The 27,432-nt window shown below is 44.6% G+C and overlaps 1 protein-coding gene across 2 annotated transcripts in view; it reads left to right on the top strand.

Moving 5' to 3' along the window:
- The first annotated feature begins 1,235 nt into the window (after positions 1 to 1,235).
- LOC138266222 (aldehyde dehydrogenase family 3 member B1-like) overlaps positions 1,236 to 27,432 on the top strand; it is a 206,054-nt gene continuing 179,857 nt past the window's right edge. The window contains exon 1 of one of the 2 annotated variants that reach the window (XM_069214739.1): positions 1,236 to 1,919. In XM_069214739.1, the coding sequence (XP_069070840.1) occupies positions 1,870 to 1,919 (50 nt within the window). In that variant the 5' untranslated portion in view covers positions 1,236 to 1,869. Of the gene's footprint in view, positions 1,920 to 25,579; positions 25,795 to 27,432 lie in introns of those variants that run through there. The other variant, XM_069214737.1, reaches the window with a different exon arrangement.

The raw sequence follows: 27,432 nt of genomic DNA, 5'->3' as shown, positions 1-27,432 counted from the left end.
CCCCGGGCATCGCGTGGCGCCCAAGCTGGAGCAGCATGTGAGTCTGAGGTGTAGGCGTCTGCGCTGTGCGTTTGTTGATGCTGAGATGTGGTTTGCGCTGGCTTTGGGACTCGTGGAGCAGGATACACAGGTAACACTGTACGAAGAGAAGCTTAGGTCCGAGAGTGCCGGCTTTAACAACGCAGAAGCTAGGCCAACTGTACAATTGTATACATGCATAGGTTGAAGTACCTTCACATATTTAAGTGCAAAGAAAGCTACGTTGAGAAAACGTCACTCAATCTGCTCCGCACAAGATGCGCCTGGAATGTACATCTATAACTGGACAGGGAATACCTTCCCATTCAACCGACGCTCTGGTACATACTTATACCTGCACAGGGAATACCTTCACATTTATAACTGCACCGAGAGCTGGTTCTCTGGTAAACACGTATTACTGCGCAGAAAATACCTTCACACATAACCACTGAAAGAGCAACGTTTCTGGTACACGTATTACTGCACAGAGAGTATCTTCACAGTTATACCTGCTCAGGGAGCTAACTCTCCGGGACGCACCTATAACTTGGCTGAGAATACCTTCACATGTATAACTGCATAGAGAGTAAATTAGCTAGTACACACTTATAACTGCACGGAAAATACCTTTACATTTATGTTGCATAGGTCTACCTGTTGCACGGGACATGTAGTACCAAGGGGACCCCACGTTTTGCCGTTACACCGCCATGTGTTTTCAGAACAAATGCACTTTTCATGCTTACAGTTTAAGATCCGTACTTTCCCGGAAAAATAAAACTACAAATTCCACATTCTCAAGTGCTGTTGGCTAAAAACCGAGCTTGAGTCAAAATAATGTTATAAACCGTGGGCAAGTGCTACCCTATGTACACCAATGAGGTTAACAAAAACAAAGAAGCCTGATTACAATCTTAAAATGAAAAGTTGTTATCGAAGCAGAATTGGCCGAAGAATTCTCGCGTGACTTGAGACCTCCCAGCATCGATGGAGTCTGTCATTCGGATATTTTTTGTAAATAAACAACAATTTGCTTGACTTTTGCCCTGACATGGCATGAATGTTGACGATGTGATATGCTCGTTTTCTTTCCTTGTCTGTAGACCAGTAGAAGTCTGTCTCTTCCCATGGTACCGTTAATCACGGAGGGGCCTAGTTACCAGCTGACCGAGCCACTTGGGGGGGCGGGTCGGGGGGTCACACGTGATATTCCTCGGCTTTACTAGTGCAAACCATTATTTTCCAATCCTCAACTCCGGTTAAATCGAAACAAAACTACAACTCCCATAGTGCTCCTGGTAGTTGAACGGAGGCCTAGCAATAGCATATCTAGTCCCCAGTGGCACTGAGCTATGTTATGGTCCTGCAGTGGAATAGCTGTTCTGAAGTGACGTGGAGTTATGCTACAGCGTCCTGCCCCTCCTCCTTCCTTGGGAAGTCAGTAGCTGTTCGAGGGGCCCGAAAAGACCCTCTCTGCTGAGGCACATCTTATTTTGTTTATTTTTGTCGGGTTTTGCACTTCGAGACCCTTAACTTTTTCTATGCAGCCGCATACAGCTGGTGTTCACTAGTGAACTCATTGCCCCTGAACGAATAAATCAGTGAGAGAGAGGTCAGCAGCTCCCGCACCACCCCAAACCAGTCGAGCCCCAACAGGGACGACGTATTTTTTTTTAATTTTAATTAAGCACCAAACGCCGGCAGCTCCTCTCCTCCCCGCCCTTGGGAATCTCATGTACTGTTGTCTTTTCTCCCGTGCTGCCTGTCCTACCGCAGCTTCCGTCGGGCGTCAAGAGGCCGAGGGTCTCGGTGGCTGCTAGGCCGTTACTGGAGGCGCCCGGGGAAGCCATGGAGTCAGCGTCCCCCTCTCCCTCCCGCTGGTTCAGAGCTCTGCGAAGGTAACTTACGTAGGGTCCTTATTTCTCCAAGGTATGACCCAGACTGAGTGAGAGCTAAATTCCCCTCTTACCGTTAATGTGATGTTTTTAGTTGCACTTTCGTTAAAACTATAAAAAGCGCTTCAACGCCTCGTCGGGAAGTAAGCGCTATATAAATACACTTACAAATTCAGTGCTGCATGCATGGTAGGTACTTTTGCACATTTGTTGTATATTGATGTCACTCTTGCATGAGTCACGACACGATCACATTTCTCTTCAACAATACGTGTGTTTTTTTATTTCTGAGTTTTAGAGCGTCGTTCTTGTAGTTTATGTGGTTACCTCAGCGCTCAAGGCGAGGAGCAGAGCAGCGTCCATAAAAACAAACACGAATACGGGGGATATGTGGCTAACGCTCTGGGATCGTAGCCCCAGTGGTTGATGTTTTATGACTGCACTTGCTAGGTTAGGAAAAGTCTGTTAGAAAGTGGGTCTGAATGGTGCCGTTTCTTTGGTGTGCCTGGCTACCTTTTTGTTCCATCACACTCCTAGCACATCATGAGAAGCAGCAGAACAAGCTTTCCTCGGATCCACAGAACGGTAATGGCAGTGGGAATAGAAGCTCAAGCTTCTGCTGTACACGCAGAAATGTTGCTGCACGGCAAGCTTCATACAGTAACACACAGACTGCAGTAACGGTAGGAGCTCCCCACACACCTGCATGCAAGAGTTACATACTCACAGCAGCACTGCAAGATTCCTTCGTCCCTGATCTTTGAGTTATGCCGCAAGAGGGACTCTGGAGAAGTGCAGTACTGTAACTGTAAAATTAAAGAGTTTAGGAAAGTTTCGGAAGCTACTCAAACACAATTACTACTCTCTGCTGAGGTGGGACACATAGTTCTTGTCTTAGCGCCAGGATAGCACTTTCTGAGATAGCTGAGCACTTTATAAAGTTTCAATATAGTCAATCACATCAACTCATTTAGCAGAAACAACCTATCTAGTGCCACAGACTCATCTTTGGGGCGAATAGGAGCCAAATTATTAGGGTTCCTGGGTCTTAGGCCTCAGTAATAATTTATGAGCCCAAGGGTATGGTCAGGCCAGGACCTTTCACATTGTTTTTTTCAGGCTTCACCTCCAGGGGTTCAAAGGACCAGTTGTGAAGTACAGTGGTTGTCATTGTAAAGGGGGCTGGAGACAGTGGAAGCACACATTAAACTGCAATAGCAAGGAACTTCTCGTCTTTCAGTGTCTGTACTGCATCACTATTGCATTAAACACAAAATTGTTTTACTTCTTAAAAAAACTGCCCTTTTAAATGTGCCACGGAAACTTTCCTGCCCTTTGCTTAAAATGTTCTTTACAAGGTCAACTACCTCTTAATATGTGAAAAACATACAAGTAATATGCAATAGGTAAAATAACCTTTAAATATTATTTTCATACTTCCAATTGTAGTATTCCATATTTTGTTACTTGCGTTTAGTGCTCTTTCAGTCAAGAAGCTGATTCAGAGCACTAATAAAAACACAACACAAACCTCTGAGGTCCCTGCTAATGAAATGACTCTCCAGTCTCAAGGCATGGGTTCTATAATTAAAAGAATCACAAGTGCAGTTGACATGATGCAGCATCACTGAGATTAGGTTAGAGTTCTAAATATAAGGGTTTACAAGAGTGCACAACTTTTTAAAGCGAAATTTGTATCCCTTAGCTTGTGTTTTATTTATTGTCAGGTATTATAGAATGTTTGCAGATGTGTGCATTATGTTGAAAATGAAAGCTCGTGTTTTGCCTTCACAGCCTTGAGACAGTAGGTAGATGGACAGGAATGTGCGTTTTACAGATAATTGTACAATGTATACATAATATGTATTAGGATATTTATATTTCCGTTTCAGCTGCAAATGATGAGGTTATGGCACCACCCCTCTGACAAAATAGCATTATTGCATGTGCTAACGATTCCCTTTTTAGGATGTTTTCCCTGCGTTCCTGGTTTGAGGGTGGGCAGCATGGTTGTGCAGCATTGGTTAGTGCTACTAGGTTATTACGGAGACTGTCTCCAGTCCTGAACTTTAACTACAAATCATTGCTTTTAGGTTTGTTAGGCTCATTGGCAAAATAGGAGCAAAACAGGACAACACCAAGACTGCCTTACGCTGTCGCAAAAGTCCAGGACAGATAAGTGTCTGTAATGACCTGGAGTGAGGCGATCGCCCTCTGATATGCACAATTAATAAGTTAGTGCAGTATTCATCGAGTTTGAGTCTGTTGTGGGTTCAAGCCATCAGCATCTGAGTAGGCCATCCGTGAGCCACGTTCTTCATCCTACCTTTTATGGAGCTCTTCATTTCAAGTAATTGGTGAACTGGGCTCCCAGGGAGAAAGGCTGGTGATTGGTTGTGTAGAGCAGAGGATCTGGAAGAGTTCATAGGCAGCGCCCACTACTGTGGCATGGTCAGTTGTCTGGAGCTGTTTGGTAAGACTACCCCTAACCCCCCATGGTACAGTCATTGATCTTTAATGACCCACTATCGTACATTTCTTTATAGACTGGACTTAATTTACCCCAGGACGCATTAGCTAAAATATATTTTTTAAAAGGCCTCTCGTCATGATGCTCACATGTACATATATGGTGATAATTGCGTAATTCTACTTCATCATGTTGTGTTGGCCATTTGTTTGTATTCTTGATATATTAAAAAACATTTTTTCTTTATATTGATTCAGAACATCAGCAGCAAAAAAGCACTGGCAAAGCCAAAAGATCAACTAGTGTCACTTATTGGCTTTGCCAAAGCTTGTTATTTTTTTGGTTCTTTGTAAACGGAAGATGCCTGTTTACCTCCCCCCGCCCCCCCCCCCCCCCCCCCCCCTTCACTTTTTATTAAGCCTCATTATCGACCCCTTTCACTAAGGTAGCGCTGCATACGAGAATTAAATCTACTGAATGAAAAACACAATTTGATCAGAGGTTGAAGTGGGCACGATCTACGGGGAACGCTGCGCCGATTATTATATATTTTTTTAAATTATAAAAACTGTTCTACTAAAAAAAACAAAACCTGCCCGGAATCGCTAATGGCATGAGTTGAGATGCCCTGGCTGAAAGGCAGCGGATCGGGTTCTCCTGTGCTGTGAAGTCTAGGTCGGGACAGAGGGCACAAGAAGAAGCGCGCCCTCTTGCCAGGATGTCTGCTACTTGAAATAAATGTAAGCGTGTGCGCGAGAGAATAATGAGCCAATCTGACGGCTGCTTGGGAGGCAGTGCTGACATTAGTTGAGTCATTTGAAGCTTCATGATGACAAAGATGTATCCGTTTTTTAGAATAATGTAAGGATGTTACGGATGAGTTCAAGAGTATGTCCCTTTCATGGACACTTAAATAATGGTTGTGCTAGGTATGATCTAATTGAATTAATTAAAATCTATATTTTGTTTTATCTGAAACCTAAATCTTTTCACACATTTTGTGGAGGCCTGTCTTATAACGTGTGTAATACATTAAAAAAAAATGTAATTTAAAATTGTATACACAGTGCTTTCTGTCACACACTGGGACTTTGTAGCACTAAAAATACACAAGTCACTGTTTCCCAGTGTGCCACCTGGAATTCAATTCTGTGGCCATTTGGTTGCGCATCCACAGACATCTACAGTGACGGCATTAACCTGTGGAGGTTTCATAACATACAATATTGTGTTTCCCACAGATTAGTTAAACTTGCATTTTTTTCTTTTACGGTGTGTGCGATATTTTATATGCCTTCACATGAAGAATATCTTGTTCACGTCCCCCCAGCCAAATATTACTCACTGACCCCGCCCCCATTGCACTCAAGATCACAGTTCCCATGTTTGTTTTATGCGCTTCAACTAGTGCTCTTGAGAAGCCAATGTGCAAGTCCAGTTGGTGGGATTTTGGTTTGTTCCTGACAATTAGGCGAGTGCTGAGGAAATCAAACTTTGATGGGGAATTCTCATTGACACAGAGTGTCTGTTTCCATGCTCTGACTGATGTGCATCATTCTGCCTCTATCCCCATCCCTCTTGCTTCTAGCTCTGTCAGTTAGTGCACCACACTATCTGTAGCTGTAATCCTCTTCCTCTTGGAGATACCAGTGTGACCATTAATAGAGAATCATTTTTTCATTTAGCAAGGAGAGCCTTTGTGGAGTGCAAGAGAATATTGAAGTTACCTTTGGAAAAAGCCAGACACTTGGCTGTTTTAAACCAAAATAGATGAAGCAAATGAACCCTTTCACCCGCAGAGAACATGAACACAATACCTATGTACTGCACAGATCTGAAATAGCATTTGTAGGCCCACAGTCTGCCAGGCATTGCCTCTCATGGGTGGTCCTGCCACGATATCTTAGCATAGCATGTTCTCCCACCTCTTGCAAGGTATCTCTTTGTATGGTAGGGATTTCAGCCGTATGTGATTGTACCCTCAGCCTGTGGTATTGCCATGATGTCTAGGTCTTATCTTATGACATGTGTTGGCACTGTATTTGCTGGTAATTGAGCCCATGCTACATATTGCTGTCACACTTTGTTACACCACCATCCGTTGAAATTATGCATTTCACTCTGTGTGTAGCATTCTACACCATGACCGCATATTACCATCATATACTAAAGTGCTGTTGTAATTTACCTACATAGGCCATCACAGGACAGGTGTTGCCATCACATGTCAGGTGCTGCCATCATATGCTCAGGTTCTCCCTTTCTATTCCCATGTACTCTAACCAGGTCCTGTTATCTTAACTGTATGCCATGTATTGCTGTCACATGTCTAAGCATGTCCTCCACATGATGGGTATCATCAAATGCTCAGGTACACTTCTTGTATTCCAGGCTTTGCTATCATACATCAGGGTTCTCCCCATAAGACAGATATGTTGTTCATTTGATCTGGTATGCCTCTCATATTGCTCCAAAGGGTGACTTCTGATGTTGGTACAGGGTGCCTCTAGTTTAGGGAGATGATTTCTCCTGGTGTTGGTACAGACTGTTTCTTCTGAGGGGAAGTGATTTCTCCCGATCTTGGTACCGACTGCCTCTACTGTAGGGAGATCACTTCTCCTGGTGTTGGTACAGACTGTTCCTTGTGTAGGAAAATGACTTCTCCTGATGTTGGTTCCGACTACCTCTACTGTAGAGAGGGGACCTTTTTCTGGTACAGAGGTTCTATTTCCATTGGGAGATATTTCTGTCAGAGAGTGTGCTTGCTGAAACACATCTTCGCCCGCTTTGCAGTGAGTGGTGTGGGGCAATTTCTGCCGGAAGCCCTCCTACTATCAAGGGGCTGCCATTTCTTTTGGGTTTATACGAGTACCATAGAGTGGTTTCTTGCTCAAGGCAGTCCTAGTGCAGGACAGATTGCTGAGTGTTGGGACCCAGTCGCAGGCATGAAGCTCTGGGCAGCCAGAGATAGTAGGGTTGGTCTCTGGTCTAGTCAGTCTAGTGCAGGCTATTCGTGTAACTGGGCCTTGCTCTGGGAGTGAAGCTTACCCTTTGCAGTCTGCTTCCTAGCACTTTCCTATTTCACAAGCACATAGGGAGTTCTAACACTTTTTGGTGCCAATGTTGCTAATATGAGGTCATCACTTGTGGGCTGTGAATGTTAAACCCTATGCTCTTCATACCTTACTGCAGTGCCCTATTGTCATAGTTATTGGACAACCCTCCTGTTCACCTTGGATCTTTCTTAATGGGGGCCTTATTTTGTAATCTTGCCCCTATTGCTGGGTAAACAGCAATGTTGGAACCTCCATCACACACAGGGCATTGCTTATCTCCTTTATTGGGGCCATAAATCTTCTCAGTCTGCTCTGCTATTGTTAACTTCATTTGAGCTTTATTGAAATGGAGGCAATAACACTTGCAAGACCTCTTTCTTTTAAAATAAAATACTTTTCCAGCCTTATTTTCCATCATCTCTCCTCAAGGTCTTGTGATTTCTGATGTCAGCAGCTGCCAGTGACCACCAAAACATGGCAGAACAAGACTAAATTATGGGACAGGGTTGACCAATTTATGTGGCACGAAAAGTTAGAATTTACAATGCTAATAGCTCTAACTCAAGAAAATGTGAGACCTATTGCATTGTAAATGCTTGTTTCTACTTTGTTTTAGTTACACATCATTTCTTTGTATTACAACAGGCAATCTAGATGCCTTGGTCTCCAGAGCAATCTCAAATATTGTACCAGTTGTTGGCAGCCTATAGTTGTGGACCAGCCAGTGTCAGCCCGAAGTTGTGGGCCAACCATTAGCACAAATTGTCAATTTCCAGTGCCCTTTCTCCACCTTCCCACATCAGGGTTCAGCCAGCTTCTTTTGTTTGGCGCACAACTCCCTAACTGCTTAGACATGGCACTAGAACCACTCCAATCTCCACTTTCCACTCTTCTTGATTACTCCTTGGACTTTCTGAAGCAGCCTCATGTCTCCGAAAGAATGGGTTGGGGTGAGGGATGTTCCCCAATCTTCTCTTTGCAACGAACATCATAGAGGGACTGGGCGGCAGGGGTGGCTGTAATCTCACACCATTTTTAAACCTGTGCTTGCACATAATCTAGCCCTGTTTATGGGAGTTTGAGAAAGTAGCAAAAACTACAGACTGGGCTGTGGAGAGTGCGAGAGTGAAGCAAAGGCACTCCAATCTTTTTGTGATGTGTGAAAAAACAACCAGTGTGTCAGGTATCGTACTTGGTGTGAAACAGCGATGCCCCTACAAATGAAAAAAGAGTGCCTTGGCATGTCAAAACCTACTCACATGGCCAAAACTAGGGTAGATACACTATTCCTTTCATATATTCATGATATTTAATGTAACTTTAAAACTAAAATGGGTGACTGTGTTCAGTACATGTACTATGGAAAGTGATTATGCTCCAGGCAGTGTCGTCCCCCCTTGTATCTCTGGATTGTGGGTGTCTGTGAAAGACTGCTAAGTACAGTCATAGCTGTGTATGGTGTGCACCACTTTTATGATGCTGTTACCTTGTGTCAAAACCTACAGACCCCTGCGGAGCATGAGGAGAGTGTGTGATACATGACAAGCAATGGCTTTCATGCACAAGGACTAGAGAGATGCTCCAGTCTTCCTGCAGAAAGGATAATACCACAGCTTCACAGGTGTGATGAAGTAAAGGGGAAGAGAGGCGAAGTTGTGTCTTGCTTTATTTATTTTGGGGGAGGGTCGTATTGTGTGAGTCAGGTTAGTTGTTTCGCAACAAACTTATCTCTGTAGTAATGATGTCTGTAAGGACCTTAAAGAGGTGCCTTTAAATGGCTGCGAAGTGCCCCCCTCTTTACTTCAGCCATGTATTGTGGCTCCCTTTAGAGGAGTGAGTATCGCTGACCACAGGTTATCTATTTTATAATAATAATATTTAGCAGCTCTTCCTGTCGTTTTAGTTTTCACCCAGCAGGATTTCTATCTATTGCTATTTTGTCATCAAACCTTTAGAAGGTCTGAGATTGTCGTTGCACAGTCTCTGAGGTGGATTTCCTCTTTGGTTCATATTTCGGACAGTGGAAAATAAATCTCTTCTATGAGTTCTGTACTGCACTGCTTACAGATCCCGCCTTCTCCGGTTTCCAGGTCTGTATCTGGGCGCCTGGTCCTGTCTACACCTGAGTGTTATTAGTGTGGTCTTATATCCATTCTTTTCACTCTCGTTAAGTATTACACAAAGTCCTGGTCTTCGTTTGATTACCTCTACCATTTCATGTTGTAATTTGTTGATTCGATATTGGTCATTCATTGTTATAGCAGATTATAATCGAAAATGGCTTTACGCCAGAAAGCACCGAGTAAACTCTAGGTTTTCGTGCGATAGGAGTTTGTAGTCTGTGCTAAAAGTTGCTCAGAATAGTCAAAAATTCCCTATACATGTTTGCACTCAACTATCTTCCCTACCATAGCAAGGGTCTCTTTGACCCCAATGCAACGAAGGAAATTGAGACCCTAGCCCATGGTTTGGTAATATATATATATATATATATATATATAATAATCTCCTAATCGGAGTCAAGTAGGCCTATCAGACCCCTAAACCCGGGTGCCACTGCACCTGCTGCTCTTTTGTTGGCCAAGCCCGTCTTCCCTTCTTCACGAAAGTGCTCTTGCTTGCTGACGGTCCAAGCTCCCGCTTCGCTGGGAATACGAGGAGACTGCGCCGCCTAAGTGGTTAATTTGGAGAGTGCGGGCGGAGCCTCCAACTTGACTAGTTGGTGACCGCGCCGGTTCGTGTATCTCGAAGTTCAATGTCCCTCTCACGTACAGCAGCTCCCCAACCCGTCCCCGGGAGCGCGAAAGGACGCCCAAAAACTTTGCAGCCCATTTCGCCATGTCGGTGTACATGCAAACCTTTACGCGGGTGCCTTGGTTAATGCTGCCATGGTAAGGCGAAGAAGCCGCAGAGCGCTGGTCGTTGTCTCACGCACATCTCAGTCATAGGGCGTGATAGCTGCAGTTTCTCAGGGCCCCTGGAACAAGCGCGACAGAAAACTAGCTCTACCAAATATATTCTTCGCTCTACCCCGCGCTGTCCTTTTGTTGTCAAAAGTTTTGAAGAAAACTTCGCATACGTTGGAACCTAGTGTGTGTGTGTGTGTGTATATATATATATATATATATATATATTTTTTTTTTGGAGGGGGGGAGTGTTTAAAAGTAAGGTACGTGCCTCGACACCCATTTCTACTTCGTTTTATGTTTCACGGCAGTATTTGATCGCCTTTGTTGTTATAGGCTGACCACCGTCCCGGATTTCTCTTATGTACGAGGAGTTCGAAGTCAGCGGGACTGGAATTTATTTCCATTAGTATTATGGCGGTACATTAAACCATTTTCAGACTTTGGACGCTCTTTTTTTAATTGAACTTCAAGCATACTTTGATTGTTTACATTTGCACTGAGTACGGCTTTTTTGGCGTCAATTTTTTTCCATTTGATTCTGGGATGATTTTAAGTAATAATGTTTGTTCAACTTTTTCATCCCGGTCATAACAACTTGCACTCACTCGCTATCACTTCCCCTATTGTGCTGTAAAGTATGTGTAGCGCGTTGACACCACCTCTTTGCGCTTTCTGGTTGGTTGAGCGTGCAGGTTGCCTATTTATGGGTGGTAGAGTGTTTATTAGTGTGGATAATGTGGGAAATATTCGGTGACACACCTGAGGCTGAGACCTGCTCCAGACGTGACCCAGCCGATCTCGGTAGGACACCATTTTTGCTGGAGTACAATTACGTAAGTTTAGTTGTACATATTAACCTCTCTTTTTTTACCAGTAGTATTTGCATGTTATTTCGAGTATTGTTAGAAATATTACATTATCAAAGACACATTCGCAAAACTTCCAGTAAGAAATTAGAATAAAGCCTCAAAAAGAGGAAGGCAGTATTGTATTTCATCATTTGTATAGCGCTCACTACCCCTATGTGGGGCACTGAAGCGCGTATACATACTGATATCAATCTGCACCGTATACCTGAACCTGTGTTATAAGTGTTTTCATGTCGCGTGTGGTGACCACGAGGTGCACTTGGGGGATTATGGGATGCAGGGCCTGGTGGTGTAAGGGCATGTGAGATAGACGTGCACGTTATAAGGACTAACCAGCTTAGCTATGGACCAGCGCGATGCTGTGGGCACGTCCACCAAAACCGGGGGTAACCGGAGAAGTCCTAGCAATATTTATGGTGACACCCCCCTGGCAGCGATAGTGAGAATGAGCAACGGGACACTGAATGGGCAAGAAAGGGAGCTGGTGACATAACCAATAGTTATGTACCATTTTGTTTTTTAATTAAGCTTGTATGTACTAAATGATGGGGACACTGCTTAGTGCTGAATAAATACACCCCAGGAAGGAGGAAGTGGGAGAGCAATCGCGACTGGCACCCGAGCAGAAGCTACACAAACCTTAGAGAAGTTAACTTTTGTAAATACCCTTGCAGGCTAAGGCAGATCTCTTCGCAAGGGCGGGCAGTTGTTGGAAACAATTGCCAGGGGTTGAATTGCTTTATCTACAATAGATGGAAGGTGTTAGTTTAGCGATCGAGGGTACGCAATGCTAATGGTGTTCATTTTTGTTACTTTTTGGGAGAAATAAATAGAAACATTCGAAAATAGTGCCGTAGGCTTAAAAAAATGTGAAATGCTCCAGTTTGAAGCGGCCGACAGTAGGGCAGCCTGATGCTAGAACTGAAATCCGAGGCAGCTGCAGCACTGGGGCTGTACCTGGGCAGGTAAGTTCAGATGGGGCCATTTCGTGGGGACACACCGGTGGCAGGTCACTTCCCTCTCTTTTATGCTCTTTCTATGGACTCGGCGCTGTTCATTTCTTTCTCCCACACGTTCGTACTGCTCTCTGCGTCTCTCACGATGGACAGAAGCACGTGTAGGAGCTCTTCAGTCCATTCATGAGCAAATGTATTACATTATGTGTTTTTAGAGTATATTTTTCCCTGTGCATGTTTTGTACTGTGAGAATTACTTTATGGGCCGGGACACTGCAGTTATACAATTCTGCAATCTTTTCCTTATAGTTAATGCCACAGGCATTATGCGGTGGGGAGGAACCAAATTAATTGGGTGGCAAGAGGAGGCAAACATTGCAGCCCCTTTTCTTGAACGTATTATCCCATTTTGGCATTTACATACATGTCATGGCTATCTGGTCAAAGGCTTCACCACATTAGTACCAGTTTGACACCCAAATGTAGCAGTAAGCAACAGAAACGTAAAAGTGACCTCTCAACCTTTGCAAATCTGCAGATTAAGCTGCATATGATCAATTAAGTGCAAATGCGGCAAAACATAATGTGGAAAACGCAGTAACCACAAAATTGCATAGTTTCAGTGGCTCTGTTTATAATTATGAATTTACCACATAAACCACCGTCTGCTGTCTAATGTGCAGCTTTCACAAAATATGTGTTTCTAGCTCAGAGACTGCTAAAGCACTACTCACTAAATGTGCCTAAACCTTGTTCCATGCAGCGGTAGATCTTTTGCAATGGCTGTCGGGTCACCTTTGAGTTGCTGACTGCTGTATTAGTTGTTAACTGGTGTTTCTGAGGTATGTCTTTGTTCAGTAAGCATTAGTCGTTAAGGTGGGAAAATAAAAGACTTTTGCAGATTGTTCTGCACAGTTTCTCTTGTCTTGCTGCATGAATTAGTGAACAGTGCCACTTAATTTGGCCCCACATTGCCACATACTTCTAGTGGCCGTGCTTGTAGGCGATGGCAGACATTTTTTTTACCCATGTGGTGCTACCACTATTTTTGATGGCATCAGCTGGAAGCAGCTCTCGAGGTGTTTGTGGGCGGTGCCTGACTTGAAACTGACTCTGCTCATCTTGATCAGCAGTTCAGAGGCACCACTAAGTGATGTATTTCACTGCTGACCGTCTACCTCAGGAACTCACTCCCATGAATACAACATAACATTTTTATCCATGACATAAACATGCCATCAAAGAAAGACACTGATCGGTGTTAATGCCCATGTGAATCGCCTATCATCTAGTTAGTCTTTCATTATTTTTAATCTATTTCAGGGGTTCCCAACTTGTGTTCCGGGAACCCCTGAGGGGTCAGTGAAGCCTCCTCAGGGGGTCCGCGACTGCTCAGAAAATGAAATAATATTAACAGATTAAGTCCCTGGCTTTCAGTAATGACTCAGTGGAGGGGGGTCCTCAATTCCAATAATGATTCTTTTAGGGTCCCCGGGTTCCAGTAATGATAAAATGGGGGACCACAGAGTCAAAAAGTTGAGAACCACTGATCTATTTGATAATGTGTTTGCCAGGGAAAACCTGATGTTCTTTTTTCAGTTTTAAAGTAGCTGAATGTAGATGTGTCTATGTAAAGCACAATGAGCAAAGCAGATTTCCTAAAATAAAGACGATGTAGTTATCCTTCAGGTTAAGAAGTCATATTAACATCAGCACTATAAAAATAATGCAGCGTTCTAAATGCCACTTGAACCTAATTACATGCTAACACTAAGTTGTAGTCTCTACATACTTGGACAACTCGGATTCACTCCACACTTTTTAGAGTTGGCACAAGCTCTTAGCTTCTTTTTCTTAGCAACCTTCAGCTACTGGCTTTAGATAGTGTCAGGTACACCTCGGGTGACCCACAGGGACATTGTCTCAATGTTTTCATTTGGCTCTCTGGGTGTGTCCATCAGTCTCCAGGTGAATGCATGAGTGGCTATCTTATATGAGCCAGAGAGCGAGAGTTGACAAAAGCGTCTGCAAAATGGATGCTTAAAAGAAGTAAAGCAGATCTTTGTCTGATGTTTACCAAAAACTTTTGATTTTACTAAAATTATAATGTACTTATTTTGAGGGGCCTTCAGCCAGCCCTCTCCACCCATTGTCTCGTTGTCATTCACATTTTCTTCTGCCAACCACAGCATACAGCGCGGGGCAGAGTTTCAGCCCAGCTTTTGCCCACACTGAGCATTGTTTGTGTGTGTGGGCGAAGCTTCCACTGTCCATTCACATGTGGTACCTGTTCTTTGTCTCGCTGAGGAAATATTTTCCTCTCTCTACATAAAAAAGGTAGTCTCTTCTGGCAATGGTTGGCGGTGTTGCTTTTAATAAAGATGTGTTACTTTCTTGGCCCCGCACATAAATCACAGGCGTGAGGTTTCAGAGTTTCCTTGAGGATTCCAAGCCTCTCTACTAGGATTCATGGCTTTGGTGTTTGTGTGTTGGCTAACAACTCTCGATGTTTCTGGCTAGGGTTTCACATACGAAGTCCGTTTTCTTCCGTTGCAGAGTTAGAAAGCTTTGGACAGAGGACAGTATCTTTCAATATTTTTCGCTGGTAACAATGTAATCGCTCAGTGAGTTTAACAAACCCTATCTTGCCGTTTAAATTACGTTGTTTTAAAGCTCCTTTACATGCTGTTCTGTGTAATGTTCGTATAAGATTCCTGAAATCATTCTATCGCCACGGAATCACTTTAAAGGGCCATATTTGAATTTGCCACAAACGAGGACTAGAGAATCCTAAACCTCGCTGACAGAAGCACATCTGGCCAATGGTTGGTTGTTGTGCAGCGAGCATAGCCAGAGTTCATGTTTTTTTTTTTTTTCTCCAGTTGTACAGCGCAGTTCCTTGTTTGACCTTTTGTTATAAAGTCTTTAAACTATACATAGCATGGTCTCTGTCTCCGCCCAGTGGAATGTTTGTTTTATCTGGCGTGAAAGCACAGCATCCTGCGTGCTTGTTGTTACCAATCCTTAAAATATAGTAGACTTGGCTTTGGTTCCACCAAGAAAAATATATCTCTCATATCTCATTCTTTTGGGTGTTTATTGTGTCTTCTGGCTTCAAGGAAGTGCTTACACGGCTGGAATGCAAGAGAGATTACGTCACATCTGAAAAGTGCTCTTTCATCACACTTTTAGTCACATTGCAATATTTATCTACTAAATGTTCCAGAAGGCAGTTCCTTTCTAGAAACAGTTGCTTATTTGCCACTATGCCAGTAGTAATGCTCGGTTTTCAGCCCCCCCCTCCCTTTTGTGGTTACCACTGCTAATACAGTTGTAAGGGGTACATATTGTTCCACAGTTTGACCACTTTATCCACATTAACCCTGCTTACCCGGGAAAATACAGGTTTTGAGCACTCCTATCGTTTGCTGTTGTTCACCTTGGATACAATCCCCTGGCATAAACCTTTGTAAATTCTGTGGGTGTTACTCTAGCTGGAGAATAGATTATTTTCTATTTCTTTGGAGAAAATAAAGTATCTTCTTTGGTGTGTTTTTTTTTTTTTAATGTATGAAACCCCTTCAATGACTTACCACTTAGCCTAATTTTACACATAAGTATTCTTAAACAAATTGTTCCTAGGAAAAAGTTCTAGGCCATAGTGAGGGGGGCAGGAGCAGGCCAGATGTTCTGTAAATTGTACCTCTTTGTTCGTTTAGTAGTGTTGGGCTCTTTTTTTTTTTATGCCCAATCAATCTTCCCCTCTCACCAGCGGACATTTGTGGTTGATGTGTCCTTGAAGCTGAGTAATACCGACTCTTGGGATTATTTAACACCTGGACAAAAAAATCATCGCGGTAATTTAAAGTGCTTCACACATTTGGTTTAAACAAAGTACAACAAACTGCTTATTGACTGAAAATTACACTCTGAATATACCACAACTACTGACATTTATCACACTTTAAAAATATCTACTTGTCTCTCATGACATCACATCTTCCACAACTGTATCAAACTAAAGTTAAGATATTCAGTAGTGTTGCATCAAGAGGATAAACAGGGTATTTCAACTGGAATGTAAAGATTTTATAACCGATAAAGTACCCTCTGACATACATAATAAGGCTGTTGAAAGTCACTGAGGCGTCCCTTAACCATAAAGAGCAGATGACTCCAACTAGACCATCACAAGGTCCCAGGCACCTTCGGAGTAGCTCTGAGCCTTGAGTTCATTTTTAAATAAGCAGAGGGACACATCTTGCTTTTAAAGTTAGGAAATGCTGTGTTTATTTTACATTATTATCATCAGGCTGCAGATGCTGCCTGATAACGAACAGTGCTCAGTCAAATTTATGACCCAGGCTGGGGCACAGAGGTAAAGAACTGAAGTATGTAACTCTTAAATAGAAGTCTTTGTTAACTCAATACTGGAGTGTGAGAACAAAATGATGTTTGAGTGCTTTTAAATGGGAGAAAATTAAAATTAAAAGTTACCTTAATGATTAAGTTAACTTTTAATTTTCTTCCATTTCAGTGCAACATGTACAAACAGCAGGATTCTTGCTCCCAGAGGCCAGTAGACACTGCCATATTTATAACTGAAAAAAGTCTATTTTTTTTTTTATGAGAGCGATTTAAAGTGCAATAAAAGTTCCATATATTGAACATTTTACAGAACTTTACTCTGCATTTTAAACTTCTCTCATTTAAAAACAAATGGTTGTACGTTTGTGTTATACATGTGAGAGTGCCACCTATGGGGAATGGTAAATCCTGTGCCACAAGTACGTATGACACAGGCTCTCAGTCACTCATACATCCCATTCATACGCACATATGTTAATACACCCTTAAAGACCACACTGTCAGTGACACACACACACGGCAGCCTTGTGATAGTGCCCTTAATTAAAATGTTTTTTCAAACCATAGAGTTTGGATCTATAGACATTACCCATAAAGTCAATGAAGCTAGGCGTGGGGTGTTTGGTACCAATATACAAGTTGTTTCGCCTTCAAATGCTCATGATTTTCATTGAGCAGAAGTAGCTCTCATTGCAGGAAAGGTTGGAGACACCTGATATGGAGGAAAAAGGCCGTCTTTTATGAGGTTATGAAAAGGTTGTGGAACTCTGAGGTGACTTGCAGTATTCTTTTTGTGTACGCTGGGTGGTACTCTATCCTAAATAATACATGGGCACTGTAGGAAAGTACCCCTTTTTGACATGGCCATGCCCACTTTTTGACTGCAACATGATGCAATTTTGACTGAAAGTACACTGAATTCCTGCTAACCAGGTCCCCAGTGACAGATCTTTCCCTAAAACTGTGCAATTGCTCCCCAGTAGGCAATACCTTTGGCTCTCTGTAAGTCCCTAGAAATGGTCCCCCTGGTGCCTAGGGAATGGTTACCCAGGAGAGCCCCCAAGGGCTGCAGCATGTATTGTGCCACCATCAGGGACACCTCACCTAGTACATGCAGTCTGCCATTGCCGGCTGCATTTCTTGGTGCAGCTAAAACTGAAAACACAACATGGCACACCGCCTGTGCGCCATGTCCCCAAACACTGCAATATATGCAAGTCATCCCTACTGCAGGCCTTACAGCCCTAAGGCAGGGTGCATTACATTGCATGTGAGGCCATATCTGCAAGAGCAGATATGCCCCTGCTATGTCTTTGTCAATTCTCAGACCTAGTGAGTGAACAGGAAAGTCATTTTAAGTACATGTGCTGGACACTGGTCACTATGAGTTCCCCAGCTACATGAGGGCTTCACTGAAAATAGGGATGTTTGGTATCAACCATCTGGTAATAATAAACCCCCACTGTAGGAGGCTGGCCAGGCTTATAGTGGGTACCTTGTGGTACTTACACCTTATGTCAGGTCCAGTTATCCCTTATTAGTAGAATAGTAGTGTTCTAGCAGCTTAGGCTGATAGAGGTAGCTCTAGCAGAGCAGCTTAGGCTGAACTAGGAGACATGCAAAGCTCCTACCATACCACTTATATCACTTATCACTTAGCACTATATCATAAGAAACACAATAAAAAAGGTACATTATTTTAGTGACAATATGCCAAAAGTATCTCGGAGGATACTTAGGAGGTAAGTAATATACACAAAATATACACTCAAACCAAAATCAGGTAAGTAAACAGCTAGAAAAGTAGTGCGAACACTGTAGGACACAATAGAATGCAATAGGAGAAAATAGGCCTAGGGGTAACACAAACCATATACTCCAAAAGTGGAATGCAAACCACAAATGGACCCCAGGCCTAGTGTAGTATGAAGAGGGTCGCTGGGAGTGTAAGAAAACACTATGGGTGTCCAAGATACCCCACCCCAAGACCCTGAAAAGTAGGAGTAAAGTTACCCTACTACCCAAGAAAGACAGTAAAGCCGAGATAGGGGATTCTGCAAAGACAACAACTGACTGCAAAGCACTGAAGACGGATTCCTGGACCTGAGGTCCCGCAAAGGAAAGGGACCAAGTCCAAGAGTCATGCAAGTGTCCGGGGGGGGCAGGAGCCCACTAAACCCCAGATGAAGGTGCAAGGGGCTGCCTCTGGGTGGAATTCTGCAACAATGGAATTTGCCAGGAACTTCTCCTTTGGTCAGAAGATGTCCCACGGCGTGCTGGAGGATGCAGAGTTGTTTCCACGCAGAAAGTCCGCAAACAAGCCTTGCTAGCTGCAAAAGTCACAGTTGAAGATTTTGGGTGCTGCCAGGGCCCAGGAAGGACCAGGAGGTCGCCCCTTGGAGGAGGAGACAGAGGGGGCGCTCAGCAACACAGAGAGCCCACGCAGAAGCAGGCAGCACCCGCAGCAGCACCTGAACAGGCGTTCAGAAGATCTGAGCACAGCAGTTGTCTCAGCACAACAAAAGAGGGTCCCACGAAGTCGGAGTCCAACTCAGCGAGTTGGGCAATGCAGGACGGAGTGCTGGGGACCATGGCTAGGCTGTGCACAAATGAAGTCTTGCAAAAAGTGCACAGAAGCCCTAGCAGCTGCAGGTCACGCAGTACACAGGATTACTGTCTGGCGTGGGGAGGCAAGGACTTACCTCCACCAAATTTGGACAGAAGGGCCACTGGACTGTTGGGGACACTTGGATCCAGCTCCTGTGTTCCAGGGAACCACGCTCATCAAGATGAGAGGGGACCCAGAGGACTGGTGATGCAGACGTTTGGTGCCTGCCTTAGCAGGGGGAAGATTCCGTTGACCCACAGGAGATTTCTTATTGGCTTCCAGTGCAGGGTGAAGGCAGACAGCCCTCAGAGCATGCACCACCAGGAAACAGTAGAGAAAGCCGGCAGGATGAGGCGCTACAATGTTGCTTGTAGTCTTCTTGCTACTTTGTTGCGGATTTGCAGGCGTCCTGGAGCAGTCAGCGGTCGACTCTTGGCAGAAGTCGAAGAGAGAAGTGCAGGGGAACTGTGGTGAGCTCTTGCATACATTATCTGATGAGAAACCCACAGGAGAGACCCTAAATAGCCCTGAGAGGGAGGATTGGCTACAGAGAGAGGTAAGCACCTATCAGGATGGGTCTCTGACGTCACCTGCTGGCACTGACCACTCAGAGGTCTCCATTGTGCCCTCACACCTCTGCATTCAAGATGGCAGCAGTCTGGGACACACTGGATGAGCTCTGGGCACCTCCCCTGGGGAGGTGCTGGTCAGGGGAGTGGTCACTCCCCTCTCCTTTGTCCAGTTTCGCGCCAGAGCAGGGCTGGGGGGGATCCCTGAACCTGTGTAGACTGGCTTATGCAAGGAGGGCACCATCTGTGCCCTTCAAAGCATTTCCAGAGGCCAGGAGAGGCTACTCCTTTCAGGTCCTTAACACCTATTTCCAAAGGGAGAGGGTGTAACGCCCTCTCTCAGAGGAAATCCTTTGTTCTGCCTTCCTGGGACTGGGCTGGCCAGGCCCCAGGGGGGCATAAACCTATCTGAGGGTTGGCGGTAGCTGCAGAGAAAACCCCAGAGAGTTAGTTTGGCAGTACCCCCGCTCTATGCTGGAGCCCCGGGGATGCATGGGATTGTCCCCCCCAATACCAGAATGGTATTGTGGTGACAATTCCATGATCCTAAACATGTTACATGGCCATGTTTGGAGTTACCATTGTGACGCTACATATAGGTATTGACCTATATGTAGTTCACGTATGTAATGGTGTCCCCACACTCACAAAGTCTGGGGAATTTGCCCTGAACAATGTGTAGGCACCTTGGCTAGTGCCAGGGAGCCCTCACACTAAGTAACTTTGCACCTAACCGTCACTAAGTCAGGGTTAGACATATAAGTCACCTATAAGTTACTTAAGTGCAGTGTAAAGTGGCTGTGAAATAACGTGGACGTTATTTCACTCAGGCTGCAGTGGCAGTCCTGTTTAAGAATTGCCTGAGCTCCCTATGGGTGGCAAAAGAAATGCTGCAGCCCATAGGGATCTCCTGGAACCCCAATACCCTGGGTACCTAGGTACCATAGACTAAGGAATTATAAGGGTGTTCCAGTGTGCCAATCAGAATTGGTGAAAAATAGTCACTAGCGTGCAGTGACAATTTTAAAAGCAGAGACAGCATAAACACTGAGGTTCTGATTAGCAGAGCCTCAGTGATAGTTAGGCACCACAGAGGGAACACATATAGGGCACACTTTATGAGCACTGGGGTCCGGGCTAGCAGGATCGCAGTGACACAGGCAAAAACAAACATACATATAAGTAAAAATGGGGGTAACATGCCAGGCAAGATGGTACTTTCCTATACTCACTGATGCCAGTGATGGATGTATTAATACATGCACCCAGAGGGCAACTTAGAGGTGTCCCCTAAACACCTACCATGTACCCATGTGCGGACTGACCAGTTTCAGTCAGCCTGCCACCATCACACATGAATTCGCCCCCCCCCCCCCCCCCCCCCAGGGGTGAGAGCCTTTGCACTTGGGGTGATCATAAACCAAGACTGCTCTGGGAGAGGTGTTTACTCACCCCACCCACTAGGATTACCGGCAAACCTGCACTCCAAGGCAGGGGGGGGATTCAAAACCCCCACCGACCTTGGTATGCAGGTCTGGCTTCACTCAAAGGAGAGATGCCTACCTCCTCCGTGTACTGGGGCCCACCTGGCCAGGTGGGAAATTTAGTATTTAGGGAGGTGTCCACCCATCAGGTAAGTTCTACCCCTAAAGTAAGCTGCCTAATGGGACACAACTTTTCTGCCATCTTGGTGTTGGAAGATTTAGGAACTGTGGAACACTGTTATGCCCACTTCCCACAGGAAGTGGTCGTATAGGTGGTGTAGTGACCCCAGGGGTAAGTAGCCCATTGGCTACTACCCTACATTCCCTAAAACACCTCTAAATTTAGTATTTACGAAGAAGGACACTTGAGCTGCAAAAGCAATGCCTGAGGAAGAAGCACCTGACTTGGTCCCAGCCCTGCTGGCCTGTCTGCTGTTCCTGCTGATTTGCACCAAAGGCCTGCAAGCAGCTGTGCCTCCACAAGCCTGGGAGGCCTGCTGCCCTTCATCAAAGACCCAGGAACTCTCGTGGAGCAGCAGAGCTGCTTCCCTGCATTTTGTAGGCACTGCAAGACAGCTATGAGAATTTCGGACCACAAAAAACCTGACGCTGAAAAGCAGCACTGCACCTGTGCCACCTAGCCCAAGTTGAAGTGAGCTAACAGTGCCAACATGATCACCCAGCCCTCCAGAAACTAAGCTCACCTTAGACTTTCCCACTGTGTACTCTCCATCGACATCTGCATCCTTTGCACGCAAGCCCGATCAACCATGAGTGCTCTGGTGGAGAAAAACCCGATGCCTCAGGACACCTCTGCACCCATCATCCCTGGCTTGTGGAGAAGAGGACTGAAAGTGTCCTCTCATCCCTGGACATCTCTAGATTGGAACCCACTTCTTGGTTCCTCCCGACTGGATCCCCACAGATTTACATTGGGCACATTGAAACCCGATGGCATACTACACCTTTGCACCCCAATTAGGTTCATTTTCATATGGCTGGACTCTGTTTGGATGGGTGGATTTGAGATAAAAAATGATGGATTATAATGTGCATCATAGTAGTTAGTGATTAGTTTACTTAAAGTTCTCAAGGCAACACTGTTTGTGCTGTCTAGGGTACAAGCAGCAGCACAAGCATTTACCTTGGTAGTTCAAAGGATCACCAGGTGATACCCTAAATGCAGATTCATCCCCAGATCTGAGGTTGTTGGGTTGACCCTAGTGGTCATAGCCCTAAATACTTTGATGTGCCATTATGGTTAAGGTGGGTGATACCTCCTGCGAAATTTCAGTTTACGTTGTTGTGTTATGATATTGAAAATATGAGCAGGTGTGTAAAGCTGGTGAACTTTTCACGCAGAGACTGTTTTATGTCATCGATATTTCAGGACTAGCCGGGGTGCTGTTGTTCTCACATTACTTCCTGGTAATTCTCATTACTTCCAAGTAACCGGGGTGTCCACTCTCCTCCTGGGCCTCCCTAAAGTGGCCCCTGCTCTACCTCTGCGTGCTCTCTCTACGCCCCCTATCACGAGGACGTGACGCTGCCGGGCACAGATAGGTTTCTTTGTAACGGAACTGCGCGGAGACGCCCTGCTACGGAGGGAGATGACGTCACAGTGGCGAGTGTGACGTCAGGGATAGGCCATCCCATGGCAACGCTGCATCGATGCCAGAGCAGCACACTAGCCGAGAAGCAGCCACAAGTGTATGGAGGGCTGAGATGAAGAGGGCAGACCCCGGGCATCGCGTGGCGCCCAAGCTGGAGCAGCATGTGAGTCTGAGGTGTAGGCGTCTGCGCTGTGCCTTTATTGATGCTGAGATGTGGTTTGCGCTGGCTTTGGGGCTCGTGGAGCAGGATACACAGGTAACACTGTACGAAGAGAAGCTTAGGTCCGAGAGTGCCGGCTTTAACAACGCAGAAGCTAGGCCAACTGTACAATTGTATACATGCATAGGTTGAAGTACCTTCACATATTTAAATGTAAAGAAGGCTACGTTGAGTGAGCGTCACTCTATCTGCACAGCGCGAGATGCGCCTGGAATACACCTCTATAACTGGACAGGGAATATATTCCCAACTCAGCCGTCGCTCTGGTACATACTTATACCTGAACAGGGAATACCTTCACATTTATAACTGCTCTGAGAGCTGGTTCTCTGGTAAACACTTATAAGTACACCGAAAACACACAACCCCACAAGGAGCAAACTTTCTGATTCACCTATTGTTGCACAGATAATACCTTCACAGTTATCCCTGCACAGAGAGCTAACTCTCTGGTACACATCTATAACTGCTCAGAGAATTCCTTCACAATTGGAACTGCACAGAGAGCAAATTCTCCGTTATACCTATAACTGCAAAGAGAATACCTTCACATTTTAACTACACAGACAGCTAATTCCCTGGTACACCAATAATTACAAATAGGATATATTCGCGTTTATAAGTGCACTAGAGCGAATTATCTGATACATCTGTAACAGCACAAAGAATACCTTCACAGTTTAACTCCACAGACAGCTAACTTTCTGCAGTTATAGTTGCACAGAGAGTATCTTCACGTTTATAACTGCATAGAGAGCAAATTCTGTGGTACAGCTACAACTGCACAGAAAATACCTTCACATTTATACTTGCACAGAGAGCTAACTCTCTGGTACATCCCTATAACCTGCCAGAGAATAACTGCGCAGAGAGCAAATTCTCTGATACGGATCTGTATAGAGAGGTGCGCTAGGTCAGTCAGTACAAAACAAAATGCACAGTCATACCTGCATGACGGAGAGGTCGGAGTATTTTACCCCTATAATCTGAAAGAGCGCTAGGTATAGGGTGTATCTATGGAGAGATTAGTTTGTGGTGCACAGCTGGTGAGCTAGGACTGAGGTACGCTGTTTTATCTCGGAGAGCTGGGCTGGGCACACCTGCATCTGCAGAGAGCTAGGCCTGGGGTACACGTTAGTAACGTCAAAGAGAGATGGGTGTGTGGTGCGCAGTAATGGCTGACTAGGACAGGATCACATGTATAACAGCACATGTGGGTAGGTCGGAGTACCTTCATTTAAAAAGTAATCGTTCGGCTCGCTTCAGCGAGAGCTGGGCCTATGTGCACACATCAGTAGTGTTACAGATAGCTAACTGTTTCGGAGTAATTTAGCATTTTCACTTTATTTGCGCAAATACATACCTCTGCTGTACACATCTATAACGACACATGGCGCGTTTTGCATAGTGCGAATACATCCTTGGCGAAATCTGCGCACGTATACCATGCGTACACGACAAGGTGGGCTTTGCTTCTTAGCCAAGAGCACTTTGTATTCTGGAAACTTTGAGGCACAGACCTACATTGTGTTAAGAGAAACTACATGTACCAGAATGCAAAATTGTGTTGACAAAATTGCCAATTGTTGGCGATGTCAGGTTTTTGCAGGGTCACTCTGCAAGGTCTACCTGTTGCACGGGACACACAATACCAAGGGGACCCCATGTCATGCCGTCCCAGACATCATCACTGTCCTGTGTTTTCAGAACAAATTTATTTTTCATGCTGATAGTTGAAGATTCTTACTTTCTCGGGAAAATAAAACTACAAATTCCACATTCTCAAGTGCTGTGGTCTAAAAGCCGAGTTTGAGTCAAGATAATGTTATAAACGGTGAACAAGTGCTGCCCTGAGTACAGCAATGAGGTTAACTAAAACAAAAAAGCCCGATTACAATCTTAAAAGGAAAACGTCCGTTCGCCGAATGCAATATGCTGTTGTGTTAGCGAAGCAGAATTGGCTGAAGGATTCTCGCGTGACTTGAGACCTCCCGGCATCCATGGAGCCTGTCATTCGAATATTGTTTTTAGGTGAAAAAAACAACTATTTGCTTGACTTTTCCCCTGAAATTGCATAAAAGCTAATGATGCAAAATGCTCGTTTTCTTTCCTTGTCTGTAGACCAGTAGAAGTCTGTCTAGCCCTCGGCTTTACTAGTGCAAACAAAACTACAACTCCCATAGTGCTCCAAGTAGTTGAAGGAAGGCCCAGCAGTAGCATATCTAGTCCCCAGTGGCCCTGAGCTATGTTATGGTCCTGCAGTGGAATATCTGTTCGCAAGTGACCTGGAGTTATGCTGCAGCTTCCTGCCCGCCCCCTTTCTTTGGGAAGTCAGTAGCTGCTGAGGCACATCTTATTTTGTTTATTTTTGTCGGGTCTTGCAGTTCGAGACCCTTAACGTTTTCTAGGCAGCTGCATACAACTGGTGTTTACTAGTGAACTCCGTGCCCTTGAACTAATAAATCAGTGAGCGAGAGGTCAGCAGCTCCCGCACCAATCAAATCCCGTTGAGCCCCCATAGGGACGCTATTGTTTTTTTAATTAAGCACCAAACGCCGGCAGCTCCTCGCCTCCCCGCCCTTGGGAATCTCATGTACTGTTGTCTTTTCTCCCGTGCTGCCTGTCCTACCGCAGCTTCCGTCGGGCGTCAAGAGGCCGAGGGTCTCGGTGGCTGCTAGGCCGTTACTGGAGGCGCCCGGGGAGGCCATGGAGTCGGCGTCCCCCTCTCCCTCCCGCTGGTTCAGAGCTCTGCGAAGGTAACTTACGTAGGGTCCTTATTTCTCCAAGGTATGACCCAGACTGCGTGGGAGCTAAATTCCCCTCTTACAGTTACTGTGCTATTTTTAGTTGCATTTTCGTTACAACTATACATAAAGCGTGCTAGTCAACGAAAAGCGCTTCAACGCCTCGTCCGGAACTAAGCGCTATATAAATACACTTAGAAATAAAGTGCTGCATGCATGGTAGGTACTTTTGCACATTTGTTGTATCTTGATGTCACTCTTCCATCAGTCACGACACGATCACATTTCTCTTCAACAAAACGTGTTTTTTATGTCTGAGTTTTATAGCTTCGTTCTTGTATTTTATGCGCTTACGTCAGCGCTCAAGGTGAGGAGCAGGGCAGTGTCCAAAAACAAAACAAAACAAAACACGGAAGGGTAATTGCAGTGGGCACATCAGTCAAAGCTTCTACTGCATGGAAAGCTTCATACAGTAACACACAAACTGCGGCAACCGCTCAGACACTAACAGTAGGAACTTCCCACACACCTGCATGCAACAGTTACATACACACAGCACTGCAAGATTCCCTCGTCCTTTATTTTTGAGCTATGCTGGAAGTTGGACTCTGGAGAAGTGCAGTACTGTAACTGTAGAATTAAAGAGTTTGGGAAAGTTTCGGAAGCTACTAAAACACACTTAATTACTACTCTCTGCTGAGGTTGGACACAGGGTTCTTGCTTTAGCGCCAGGGCAGCACTTTCTGAGATAGCTGAGCACTTTATAAAGTTTCAGTATAATCAATCACATCAACTCATTTAGCAGAAACAACCTATCTAGTGCCATAGACTCATCTTTGGGGCGAATAGGAGCCAAATTATTAGGGTTCCTGGGTCTTAGGCCTCAGTAATAATTAATGAGCCCAAGGGTATGGTCAGGCCAGGACCTTTCACAATGGTTTTTCCAGGCTTCACCCCAGGGGTTCAAAGGACCAGGTGTGAAATACAGTCATTGTCATTGTAAAGGGGGCTGGAGACAGTGGAAGCACACATTAAAGTGCAATAGCAAGGAACTTCTCGTCTTCCAGAGTGTCTGTACTGCATCATTATTGCATTAAACACAAAATTCTTTTATTTCTTGAAAAACTGCCCTTTTAAATGTGCCACGGAAACTTTCCTGCCCTTTGCTTTAAAATGTTATTTCTTTACAGTGTCAACTACCTCTGAATATGTGAAAAAGATACAAGTAATATGCAATAGGAAAAATAACTTTAAACTAATATTTTAAAATTTCCAATTATGGTATTCCATATTTTGTTACTTTTGTTTAGTGCTCCTTCAGTCAGAGGCTGCTTCAGAGCACTAATAAAAACACACCACAAACCTCTGAGATCCCTGCTCGTAAAATGACTCTCTGGTCTCAAGGCATGGGTTCTATAATATAAAGAATCACAAGTGCAGTTGACATGATGCAGCATCACTAATATTAAGTTAGAGTTGTAAATATAAAGGCTTACAAGAGTGCGTACCTTTTAAAGCAAGATTTACATTCCGTAGCTTGTGTTTTATTTAATGTCCGGTATTATGGAATGTTTGCAGATGTGTGCATTATGTTGAAAATGAAAGCTCGTGTTTTGCCTTCACAGCCTTGAAGCAGTAAGTAGATGGACA

This window comes from Pleurodeles waltl, chromosome 11 (genome assembly GCF_031143425.1).
Source record: "Pleurodeles waltl isolate 20211129_DDA chromosome 11, aPleWal1.hap1.20221129, whole genome shotgun sequence".
NCBI classification, from domain to species: domain Eukaryota; kingdom Metazoa; phylum Chordata; class Amphibia; order Caudata; family Salamandridae; genus Pleurodeles; species Pleurodeles waltl.
This window is presented reverse-complemented; position numbering and strand designations above follow the sequence as displayed.